This window comes from Rhinichthys klamathensis, unplaced genomic scaffold (genome assembly GCF_029890125.1).
Source record: "Rhinichthys klamathensis goyatoka isolate OS25496 unplaced genomic scaffold, OSU_Roscu_1.1 h1tg000209l_1, whole genome shotgun sequence".
NCBI lineage: Eukaryota > Metazoa > Chordata > Actinopteri > Cypriniformes > Leuciscidae > Rhinichthys > Rhinichthys klamathensis.
Genome location: NW_026606734.1, coordinates 922,501 through 935,000, shown reverse-complemented (window position 1 = coordinate 935,000; position 12,500 = coordinate 922,501). Strand labels below are relative to the sequence as shown.

General features: G+C 40.5%; 1 protein-coding gene across 1 annotated transcript in view; it reads right to left on the bottom strand.

Moving 5' to 3' along the window:
- Positions 1–12,500, bottom strand: part of nub1 (negative regulator of ubiquitin-like proteins 1) — a 19,224-nt gene that overhangs the window by 6,711 nt on the left and 13 nt on the right. Inside the window, exons 1-12 of the mRNA XM_056263630.1 lie at positions 12,496–12,500; positions 12,117–12,324; positions 11,708–11,875; positions 11,566–11,630; positions 10,653–10,717; positions 10,403–10,570; positions 8,690–8,778; positions 8,349–8,455; positions 7,208–7,394; positions 1,165–1,272; positions 401–553; positions 177–323 (exon numbers count right to left, since the gene is read on the bottom strand). The exon at positions 12,496–12,500 is cut by the window's right edge and continues 13 nt beyond it. Of these exons, the coding sequence (XP_056119605.1) occupies positions 177–323; positions 401–553; positions 1,165–1,272; positions 7,208–7,394; positions 8,349–8,455; positions 8,690–8,778; positions 10,403–10,570; positions 10,653–10,717; positions 11,566–11,630; positions 11,708–11,875; positions 12,117–12,233 (1,374 nt within the window). The 5' untranslated portion in view covers positions 12,234–12,324; positions 12,496–12,500. The remainder of the gene's footprint in view (positions 1–176; positions 324–400; positions 554–1,164; positions 1,273–7,207; positions 7,395–8,348; positions 8,456–8,689; positions 8,779–10,402; positions 10,571–10,652; positions 10,718–11,565; positions 11,631–11,707; positions 11,876–12,116; positions 12,325–12,495) is intronic.

Sequence of the window (12,500 nt, the reverse complement as noted above, 5' to 3'; positions counted from 1 at the left end):
GTGTGTGTGTGTGTGTGTGTGTGTGTGTGTGTGCTCACGTTATAAGCCTTGTCCACGTCTCCTCTGGCCTGATGCAGGGCTCTGGCCGCGTCTCTCTTACTGAAGCTCAGCTCCACCAGTGTGTGTGTGTGTGTGTGTGTGTGTGTGTGTGCGTGTGTGTGTGTGTGTGTGCTCACGTTATAGGCCTTGTCCACGTCTCCTCTGGCCTGATGCAGGGCTCTGGCCGCGTCTCTCTTACTGAAGCTCAGCTCCACCAGTGTGTTGATGTCCTGCAGACGTCGTCTCCTCTTCTCTCGCTCTCTCTCCTTCATCTCCTTCCTCTCCTGATGGACATCAGCACATGTTTAATTCTGAGGTCTCATGCGTGAACATGTGCTTTACGTGTGTTATAGTGCAGAACCTTCTTCCTCTGTGTGATGTGCAGCACGGCCTCTGATAGATCTCCTCGACAGGCTCTCAGACCCAGACGAGCGTCCTGATCAGAGAAACCCAAACTCATCAGCTGCGAGATCTTGACCGGGTCCAGAAACAACTGACCGAACAGACGCTCAACCTGACCGACACAGAGACACAATCAGGGGTCATCCTCGAGAAGAATCAAACCCTCGAGAAGAATCAAACGAGTCATGGCCAAGAAGAGTCAAACGAGTCACGGTCAAGAAGAGTCAAACGAGTCACGGTCAAGAAGAGTCAAACGAGTCACGGTCAAGAAGAGTCAAACGAGTCACGGTCAAGAAGAGTCAAACGAGTCACGGTCAAGAAGAGTCAAACGAGTCACGGTCAAGAAGAGTCAAACGAGTCATGGTCAAGAAGAGTCAAACGAGTCACGGTCAAGAAGAGTCAAACGAGTCACGGTCAAGAAGAGTCAAACGAGTCATGGTCAAGAAGAGTCAAACGAGTCATGGTCAAGAAGAGTCAAACGAGTCACGGTCAAGAAGAGTCAAACTAATCACTCTCTAGAAGAATCAAATGAGTTATATTCTAAGAATCAAACGAGATATAGTCTAAGTATACAAATGAATCATATCATATTCTATTAGAATAAAACCAAACATATACTAAGAATCAAAAGTTTCAGATCACTGGAATGATTCACAATCAGCACTGCTAGTAGTACAGTTTATTTTAGAGGTAAATAGACACAATCATTAAAAAAGCATTTACTTCTTTGAGCTTGTATGAGGCTTGGTTCTTGTTTCCGTCGTGGTACGCCAGCACACTCTGAAGAAGATACAGCCTCAGAAACAGCACGTCTTCTCCTCCAGTGTGACCCTGAGAACCAGAAACACACAGATCATGCAGTGAACACACACACACACACACATCAGCCTCAGAAACAGCACGTCTTCTCCTCCAGTGTGACCCTGAGAACCAGAAACACACAGATCATGCAGTGAACACACACACACACACACGTGTGAGGTGAAGAATAGGGATGCACCGAAATTTCAGCTGCCAAAAATGATCAGGTCGAAAATAGCATTTTCGGTTTTTGGGCGAAAGAGAATAAAGGCTGAAAATATAAGGCCAAAAATATGCCGGCCGGATCATAAGCCGATCACTGATCCACTCCTGCGCCGCTGTCTGCTCACACACTCCGACAGCTTTGGAGGACTACTTCAGCTTATTTAGTTCAAAATCTGTTGTAGGGTATGGACCAATTAGAGACACACACTAATTATTCATTATATACAAAGGTTTATGAAACTCCAAAACTAACAGTCCAAATGAAACAAACACACTGGCAGAACAGGGTGTCCTGTTACATTGAGACTGATAACAGACTTTTATGACCTCAAAAAGGAATGTGGCCACATGTGCAAGAAAGAGACAATGGGAAGACAGAAACCCTCTTTAATACAAACTTTGCTGCATTAGTCATATGCCTCCCAGAAACTGTGTGAATGATTTAATGTTTTGTGTACTTTTAAGTACTATTATATATAATCCTACGGTATGTATTTGATTGGTATGTATTTGGTTGTACAACCTACCAACGGGCAATGTAACCTCACCTGTATCATGTCTCCTACCTAATTAATCCTCACCTAATGACTCACACTTTGATGTACATCACATTCCTTTAGAATGCACTGTGGATTTGTTATATCTATCTGATCATTACTGAACAGAAAAAGGGTGAAGCTTTTTCTTTTGGACTCTTTGGACAAAGAGTCATAAAAATCTCCCCCAGATGAAACTCCCGCCAGAGAGTCCACTCCTCTGATTGGTAAAGCAAACTGAGAGAGGAGGGATCTTCTCAGCGTTATTAAGGGTGTATTCACGCCTGCCTTGTTTGGTTCGATTGAATCGAACTCTAGTTCGTTTCCCCCCTTGGTGCGGACCTTTTGGGCAGGTGTGAATACAGCAATCGAACTCGGGTGCGGACCAAACAACCGAACCGAGACCCAGCTGAAGAGGTGGCCTCGGTACGCTTCCAAACGAACTCTGGTACGGCTCGTTTACGGTGTGAACATGAACCGACCCAATTGCAAGAAAGCACTGCGCCTTTGAGTTAACAGGCTTCCGTAGTCGGAGATTTTGGCATAATGGTTTGTGTTATTGTTGTTCAAGTGCGAAAGAGAATTCCATTCCGGCGCGCTGTCTGGCCACACGATACTGTTGCGCGTCTTTCTGCGCGCCGTGTGTGTGCGTCATTGGAATGAATGAACGAACGAGTGTGTGCATCAGGACATTCACATACAGAGCGTTCTCTTTAGTCTAATCGCGCATAGATGCAAAAAAAGCTTTTGCAGTTCATATAATGTAACAATAGTTACAATACAAGGATGATGCTGCGTTAAACTGGACAAACTTAATCGCAAACGTTAACATTGACAGCACTTGTTAGCAGTATATACAATAAGAATCTCATTATTTGAATGTGTGAACATAGCCCCTCTCTATGAATCAAACCTTTATATCTTATCCGTCTTCTGCGCAGTTTCTTCATATTGCGTTTGTACAGAATAACACAAAATTAGTAAAATAACAAATATTGCAGTACGAAATATCTCCATGCTGAGCCTTTTTTGCACTTCCTGATTTCCCTACTTGAGAATCCTTGTCCAATGAATCGACGACCTTAGCACACGTGTGGTTTTGTTTACAAATTTTGGTTCACTTGCAAAAAGAGCAGTGTGAAAGCGAACCGTACCAAAAAAAACAAAAAAAAAATTATTTGGTCCGGACCAAAGCAAGTGAACTATCGGACTTTCCTGGTGTGAATACACCCTTAGAGACAGTCCACAGCGACCGCCCTCTCTTGGTTCTCTCATCTGGCCGCAAACACACAGCTGATACGGGGAGGAGCCCCTCCCCCCAGGGCCCAGCAGGCCATGCTTTCATGCTCTCAAAAGGGAGTCAGATTGCCTTTACTTCAATCCAGAAAGCTGCTCACCCTGGACCCACATTCAGGATGGAGAGAGAAGACTCTCTCACAAAGAACCAAGGACAATCTCAGGAGTTTGGAACCACGACTCCAATCACCCACTCTTCAGACTTCCTCACTTCTCCTGAGTGCTCCGCGCGGCCTCAACAGGGCCCAGGGCCCCAGGCCTTGATGTGCTCATGGAGAAAGATAACTTTCAAACAACTTCCACTTGACACCGCCGGAACCCTCAACGACTTCAATTGTCCACAACTTCAAGAATTGTTCCCACTACAAATGCAAGTATTCAATTCAATGAAATGTGAAAATGAAATGTTGTTGGTTCTTCTCAGTTAGATGGATCTGCCCCATCGTTCCCTCTCCTTTCCAGTCTCATTCTATCCCTTACCTATTTATGTATTTATGTGTATCTGTACATATATGCACATATGTTTGTTTAGTTTATTTATGATTTAGTTAATAAAACTTGTACATAATATGTATTTGGTTCTGATTCGCTTGCAATACGGAGTCCCTTTACGATTTAGATTTTTGCTACAAGCTCAAAGCGCTGTATAAGCTAAGAAATGACGATTCTTCTGTGGCCATGGAAGATAACTGTTTCTTAGAATAAATGAATAATCAAAGAGCTAGTTGAACAAACTGATTAATTGATTGTAAGATTAATTTAGCCATGTCAAGTTAATCCAATTAACTGACCCCAAATATTCATAATTAATAATAACAAGTTATTATTGATTATTAATATTTCATATAGCTGATCCTTTACACTGTTAAATCTGATTCTGCTGCATACTGAGAAAAGAATAATATATTGATATTAATATATTGATATTTAATATTATTTTAATATAGGCCTATTTTCTGCCCAATTTTTGTGTTACTTGAAATAAAAGTCTGGTTATTTTATTTTATTGGCTTGAATTTGTTTTAATTCAGATCCATTAAATTATTGAATTTAATTAAAAAGTTTAATAAAAATACAATTAAACAAAAAACGAATTTAAAATAAGAAATTAAAGTAACAACAGGTAACTTTTCAACCTTCATAATATATTTCCAAGTCTCTTGTGATGGTACATCGACTTACAATAGGTTGAATGACACGTCTGCCATAGCCTGACGGGGTCTGTAGCGTTTTTAATTGTACTTTTAAACTTCGGTTTTCGGGTAGTAACCGGCGAACAAAGAGAACTACAAAATTCGACTGCTTTACGGCATACGTCACTTCCACCACCACCCCCACTTCCTTAAAATCGGACTTGCGAGCCAAATGTTATAGTCACGGCCGAAGCAGCACAGAAAAACAAGAAAGCAAAGGTTTTATCGGAGCAGAGCAAAAAGAGAAAAAGAGAAAGTGATCGCGTTAAAGGCAGAACGAGGATCAACAGAGCTGCCAACTCTCACGCATTGGCCGTGAGACACCCGCATTGGTTTCACACGCTCACACGCCACACCCCCGGTTTCTCACGCTAAATTGTCAACCCGGTCGGTCAAATCCCTGAAAGATGAGTTTATCTATAGATCTACCTGTTGAGCCACTCGTGATCGACAAGTTATACCGCAAATTAGTTCAAATCTCCCGGAATCTAGAGCGAGCGCGCACGCGAGACAGAGACTGTGCTCCAACGCGACAACGGCAGAGAGAGAAAGCGAGCGAGAGACCTTGCGTGTGCAGGGAGCATCGAACCCCCCATCGAAAAAAGAATGCCTCTCTCTAACCTCTCTAATTCGCTAGAGTAGTAGCGAATTATCAATCTGGTAGCTAGTAAACGATATTCTAGTTTTTGATGGTTAGCTATCGCTAGTATTCTCGTTCTGATTTGAACTTTGCAATCGATGAAATGCAAATAGCAAATGTTTGACCTAAAAAGTGTAGTCTACTCAACATGTACAAAGAAAGGAGGAAGATTATTAATAAAATCATATTCTAGGATACCTAACATGTCTGTGATATTTGTTTATTTGTCTTGCCTCAAGCTATAATGCAAATCGATTAGTAAAATTTGCAGATTAATTTATGGTAGCTTGATATTATAATATTGACGATATACGGTTATTATCAACCACTCAAACATTGCATTGAAGTATCATATAGATTCAGTAAAACGGTAACCAATAGACTAGGCTACTATAATGACGCTGGCTTGTAAACGTGAGCATCGCGATCATTTGTCGTTAGAAAAAAAATAAAACCCATGAAATTATATTCATATGACATGCTGAAATACACTCACCGGCCACTTTATTAGGTACCCCATGCTAGTAACGGGTTGGACCCCCTTTTGCCTTCAGAACTGCCTCAATTCTTCGTGGCATAGATTCAACAAGGTGCTGGAAGCATTCCTCAGGGAGTTTGGTCCATATTGACATGATGGCATCACACAGTTGCCGCAGATTTGTCGGCTGCACATCCATGATGCGAATCTCCCGTTCCACCACATCCCAAAGATGCTCTATTGGGTTGAGATCTGGTGACTGTGGAGGCCATTTTAGTACAGTGAACTCATTGTCATGTTCAAGAAACCAATTTGAAATGATTAGAGCTTTGTGACAGGGTGGAAGTAGCCATCAGAGGATGGGTACATGGTGGCCATAAAGGGATGGACATGGTCAGAAACAATGCTCAGGTAGGCCGTGGCATTTAAACGATGCCCAATTGGCACTAAGGGGCCTAAAGTGTGCCAGGAAAACATCCCCCACACCATTACACCACCACCACCAGCCTGCACAGTGGTAACAAGGCATGATGGTTCCATGTTCTCATTCTGTTTACGCCAAATTCTGACTCTAACATCTGAATGTCTCAACAGAAATCGAGACTCATCAGACCAGGCAACATTTTTCCAGTCTTCAACTGTTCAATTTTGGTGAGCTCTTGCAAATTGTAGCCTCTTTTTCCTATTTGTAGTGGAGATGAGTGGTACCCGGTTGGGTCTTCTGCTGTTGTAGCCCATCCGCCTCAAGGTTGTGCGTGTTGTGGCTTCACAAATGCTTTGCTGCATACCTCGGTTGTAACGAGTGGTTATTTCAGTCACTGTTGCCCTTCTATCAGCTCGAACCAGTCTGGCCATTCTCCTCTGACCTCTGGCATCAACAAGGCATTTCCGCCCACAGAACTGCCGCTCACTGGATGTTTTTTCTTTTTCGGACCATTCTCTGTAAACCCTAGAGATGGTTGTGCGTGAAAATCCCAGTAGATTAGCAGTTTCTGAAATACTCAGACCAGCCCTTCTGGCACCAACAATCATGCCACGTTCAAAGTCACTCAAATCAACTTTCTTCCCCATACTGATGCTCGGTTTGAACTGCAGGAGATTGTCTTGACCATGTCTACATGCCTAAATGCACTGAGTTGCCGCCATGTGATTGGCTGCTTAGAAATTAAGTGTTAACGAGCAGTTGGACAGGTGTACCTAATAAAGTGGCCGGTGAGTGTATATGCCACTGTACCTGGGATGAAGACATTTCACACACGCGGGAACACCTGCAGGTGACCTCCTCCTACAGTGTTCAGGGCTATCCTGGTTGTCAACAATTGCACGTGCATGTAGGATGACAGTTTACGACAGTAGTAGAGGACAATACTGTTTCCCAACTGTAGGGGGAGCCCGAGAGCAAAAAACTACCTGTTGTTACTTTAATATAAATATATATAAAAATTATATATATCATATGTACTGTATAAAATAATTTTATATATATATATCTATTTTTCAGTTTTGGTTTCGGTTTTCGGCTAAGTGCATCCAGAGTTTTGGGTTTGGGGCCAGAATAGTGGTTCGGCTGCATCTGTAGTGAAGAACGCTCACAGACCTTGATGAGCTGCAGTCGGCTCTGCTGTTCTCCGTAACACCTCTGGAAACACTCCTCGGCCCGGGACAGTCTCTGTCTGGCGTCGTTCAGGCAGTCCAGCTGCTCCAGAGCCTGGAAACACCACACGATATCCAGCTGCAGGACGGCGTAGTTATCCACCGTGTTCAGCAGCGCAGAGTTACACTTACTGGAGACACAGAAACATGATTCAACATCAGAGTTACACTTACTGGAGACACATCAACATCAGAGTTGCATGAGAGCAGCGTATTCAAATTCCTCAAGCAGAAAATGTCTTAAAAAATAGCTTTTGTAAGCTTTATACTTGTAAAATTACAGATTTCACAGAATGTTTAACATCAAAATTGAACAGCGCTGATGTAATTGTAATATTTGCATACTGAACTACCGGTATTATTGTGGGGGTTTTTTCATGATAAATATAATATAAAGAATAATTTCACAGTTCGCAAGACAGCGCAATATTAAAATTCATCAAGTGTTGAATGCCTTACAAAATGTCTCACACTGTCAGACTGTTAAATGTCAGAATAACAGCGCTGATGTCATTGTGATACTGAACTATAACTGGTATTTTTTAATGCATTTATTTACATAATGATAAACTTAAGAGATCATAATTGTAGAGTTTGCAGGACATAAGTGTATTAAAATTACTCAAGCATTAAACATCAAGATTTAATACTTGTAAGCCATTTCATTCCAGTGTTATTTTAGTTTTCATTTTTCTTTTATTAATATTTTAAATTAGCACAAATGTTTTTTTTGTTTTTTTGTCATTCCATTATGTGCCTCGGTCATTTTATTAATTTTTTATTTTAAATATTGCTACTAAGGTTTAATTTATTTTTATTTCAGTTTTAGTTTGTATTTATTTCCAGTCAATAATTTGTGTGCTTCAACAAAATTTCTCTTTTTTTTTTTTAGTTTAAGTTTTAGTTTAAACTAATATTTGTATTTGATTTCATTTCAATTAACAGAAATGTTTTTAATAGTTTTAGTTAACGATAATAACCCTGCTTTAAAATGATCAAATTAAGCTTGACGGCATGTGACTGCAGTGAACAGTGCTGATGTATCATTGATGTCATGATGAGTGTGACGTGTGATGAAGCCGTACTTGAACTGTTCGTCAGCGAGGAGGAGATGACACAGAGCAGCGCTGTGATCTCTCTTCTTCATCAGAGCTCGACCTTTCTCATGGAAACCCATCGCCAGGATCAGAGCCTGCGATCGGCAGAGGAAATCAAGAGATCGGATATTAATGTCTGTCTGAACACACACTCATAATGATGTGCTGAACTTACAGCAATGACTTGTGTCAGACTATCACTGATCACTTTAAAACCAATCTATTGAAGGATTCTATACTCATATTTCATCTGTGAGTTTCAGGAGGCTGGATGACACATTTATTAGAATAATATTTAGGACATGGATTGATAGAGGAACATGAATCACCTTCCTCTCGTCGTTGGGGATCTGGAGTGGATTTCCTTTCTGATCTGCGATCTCTAGAAACGGGGTAGTGGTCGGATCCTCACTCCCATCTGAGGATACACAAGTGGACATTATTTATTATTGACAAGTATTATTATTAAAATTTGTATTATTGACTAAGAACAACATATACCAGTCCTTCCAGAGTTTTTTTGTGATTGTTGTGGGCAAAAATCCTTGATTATGCGGCCCGTTTTCTAAACAATGCGATGGAATATGCGGGATATTTATGCAATTTTATTATGAAATTGCAGGAACTTCCATAAACTGCGGTTTGATGAAAGAGAGAGAATAAAGTGATTCCCCAACACCCTGTTCTCTCTAGGCTCCTACCTTACTGTAAAGAGTCATTTCTTATTCCTTCCTATGATAAGCAAGCATAACTACATCACAGAAAGTGCTGGAATATTTCAGTTCATCTTGTTTTATTTCAGATCTTAATAAACACATCAAACTTACAAAACATTGATGAGTCAAACGAGTTCTGTAGCTTTACAAAAGGAATATGCTACAACTTCTGTAAAAATGAATAAATAAAATATACAAAAATAAAGTGTGCTCCTGTTTTACAGCTTTTCGATGATGTCACGTCGCGTGATTACGTCACTTCATAACGTTCCCATGGCAACAGGGGGAAACGGCTCTTGCGTGACGCAAACGCAACATTTTTCAACTTTCTGCTGAGATATATGTGACTTTTTTGCAATGAAAATGCGAGGATTATGAAATCATGCAAGCCTCGCATATTTTGTACGGAAATCAGCAATTTATGCGGCGAAAGTGCGGCGTATTTGAAAAAATGCCCCCGCATAAATATGCAGACTGGCTGATTATGCACTGAATCATGCGATCGCATAATCACGTTTTTCTGGAGGGACTGATATACTGTATACATATATATACCAGTGCTGTCAAATCGATTAAACACGGTTTATTGCATCTAACATAAAAGTGTGCAAGAAATATATTTTATATATATTTTTTATAAATATATTTTATATATGTATTAAACATATATGTAACTTGTATAATTGACAAAAAAGTATAACCGACAATTTGTATGTACATAATTCTTCTATGTATTTAAAAATTATATTTATTTTAGTTTATTTAAATAAATATTTAAAAAATGTATATATTTTATATATGCATAACATGTATGTGACATAAATTGACCAAAAAAGTCTCACACACATATTAGTTTCTATGTAAGTATGGCAATTTAAGCATTATGATTGAAGGGTTCGTTCACCCAAAAGTTAAAATGATGTCATTAATGCCTCTCCCTCATGTCGCTCCAAGCCCGTCAGACCTCCGTTCATCTTCAGAACACAGTTTAAGATATTTTAGATTTAGTCCGAGAGCTTTCTGTCCCTCCATTGTAAATGTGTGTACGGTATACTGTCCTTGTCCAGAAAGGAAATAAAGACATCATCAAAGTAGTCCATGTGACATCAGTGGGTTAGTTAGAGTGTGTTGAAGCATCGAAAATACATTTTGCTCCAAAAATAACAAAAACTACGACTTTATTCAGCATTGTATTGTGTTCCGGTTCTGTTGTGGATCCGCGTTCAGTGACGCCGCTGACGTAATGTTTGGGGAGTGTGTGAATGTTTGGGGAGTGTGTGAATGTTTGGGGAGTGTGTGAATGTTTGGGGAGTGTGTGATGTCCACCTCTCTCTGACAGGATCTGGAAGCCCTTCTGTGTCCTCTGCACTCCTTCATCCTGACTGCGCTTCTTCTCCTCTTCCTCCAGCATGACGTTCTTCACCTCCTCCGACGTGACGTTCAGCACCATGATCTTACTGTTGTTCTTCACGTTCTGTTCACTCAGCCTCATCCCTGAAACAAACACGGCTCGTCTTACAACATGCGCTGATCAACGGATGTATGAGGAGATGTTCAGATGGGGTCAGTCGTTTACCTAGAGACAGTTTCTTTCCAGACAGAATCAGATTGAAGTGTTTGAATTTAAACTCCTCGCTTATCCTTAAAAAGCAGAAGAAGTTTATAATCAAACACAGGATGAGATAGAACTGTTCAAATGAGTGAATCACTGCAGAAATGATTCACCAAGAAATCAACATTTACACTTTAGAAATGATTAATTTTGCAACACTGTTATGAACTGAACCGAATAATGACACTATTGTCTTCAGTAGAGCTACACTGAACTCGTTTTATAATTGATGTACTTCACTGTTATTAAACTGAATCGAATCAACCCTGAACTGAATTGAGCTGAATAACTCTATTGTGTTCTGTAGCTGCAAATAGAATTGAACTGAATTGAATTTGTTTATTAATTGATTGACTTTACAGTAACTGAACTAAAATGAATCGTCCCTGAACTGAACTGAATAATAACTCTATTTGTCTTCTGTAGAGCTGCTAATAGAATGAACTGAACTGATCTTGTTTCATAATTGATGAACTTTACAGTTATTGAACTGAATCGAATCAACCCTGAACTGAATTGAGCTGAATAACTCTATTGTGTTCTGTAGAGCTGCTAATAGAATTGAACTGAATTGAATTTGTTTCATAATTCATTAACTTTACAGTAACTGAACTAAAATGAATCGTCCCTGAACTGAACTGAATAATAACTCTATTGTCTTCTGTAGAGCTGCTAATAGAATTGAACTTAACTGATCTTGTTTCATAATTGATGAACTTTACAGTTATTGAACTGAACTGAATCAACACTAAACTTTACATCAGAATTAACTCTGTTTCATATTTAATGCAGTTTGCATGATTTACTCTGTTATTCCCCTGTTCATCTCTGTGACGCTGCTTTGAAACAGTCTGTGTTGTAACATGTCTTGACTCACTGATTCTTCAGCTCTTGTGTGGTGATGTCCAGTTTGGTTTTTAAATGAACTTTCCTTTTCTTTTTCTTGAAGGAAACAACAAACGCAGAGTTAAATCAGTAAACAGTTGAGTAATAGTGAATCTGAAAGCATGATCCCGCACCTGTCCTTCTTCTCTGGGCAGGTGAAGCTCAAGCGAAGCCACTGAAGTCTCTTTAAACTCTTTATTCCCTTCATCTTTCCGGCTGGTGTCTGATCTGATGATCTCCAGCGATGACATCACTTCCTCCACAGGGAAGCCAGTGACAGGAGCGTATTTCACAGCCAGTTCCTGGGCAGAAGAGATGAGAGAAGCAGTTAGCAGGAGAAACAGGTGATCGAACAACTCACACACACACACACACACACACACACACACACACAAGCCAGTGACAGGAGCGTATTTCACTGCCAGTTCCTGAGCAGAAGAGATGAGAGAAGCAGTTAGCAGGAGAAACAGGTGATCGAACAGGTGTTTCACTCACTCACTCACTCACACACACACACACACACACACACACTCGCTCGCTCACCTGTATGCTGTGGAGCTCCGGGTCTCCGGTGTCCGTCGTGAAGGGCTCGAGCCACAGTCGGATGTTGTCCTGCCGGAGGAGAGCGATCAGCCGGGCCTGGATGTGCTGCTCATCCATCGCTACACACCAGCAGAGATGAGGATGATCGGAATCAAAAGCGTCTCGAACTGAAACTGAAACCAGCAGCTCCTGAATGGATGGAAATCCCCTAGAAATCCAGAATATAGCATTATACGCTATATAAGCTTAAAATAACATCAGCGATTTGACACATTTAGACGGTTTATAAAGATGATATACTTATATATGTATGTGTATGTGTTGTTAATGTGATTAAATATCTCGGTTGTTGTCGAGATGTTGAGGACGTCTCACTTACTCTGC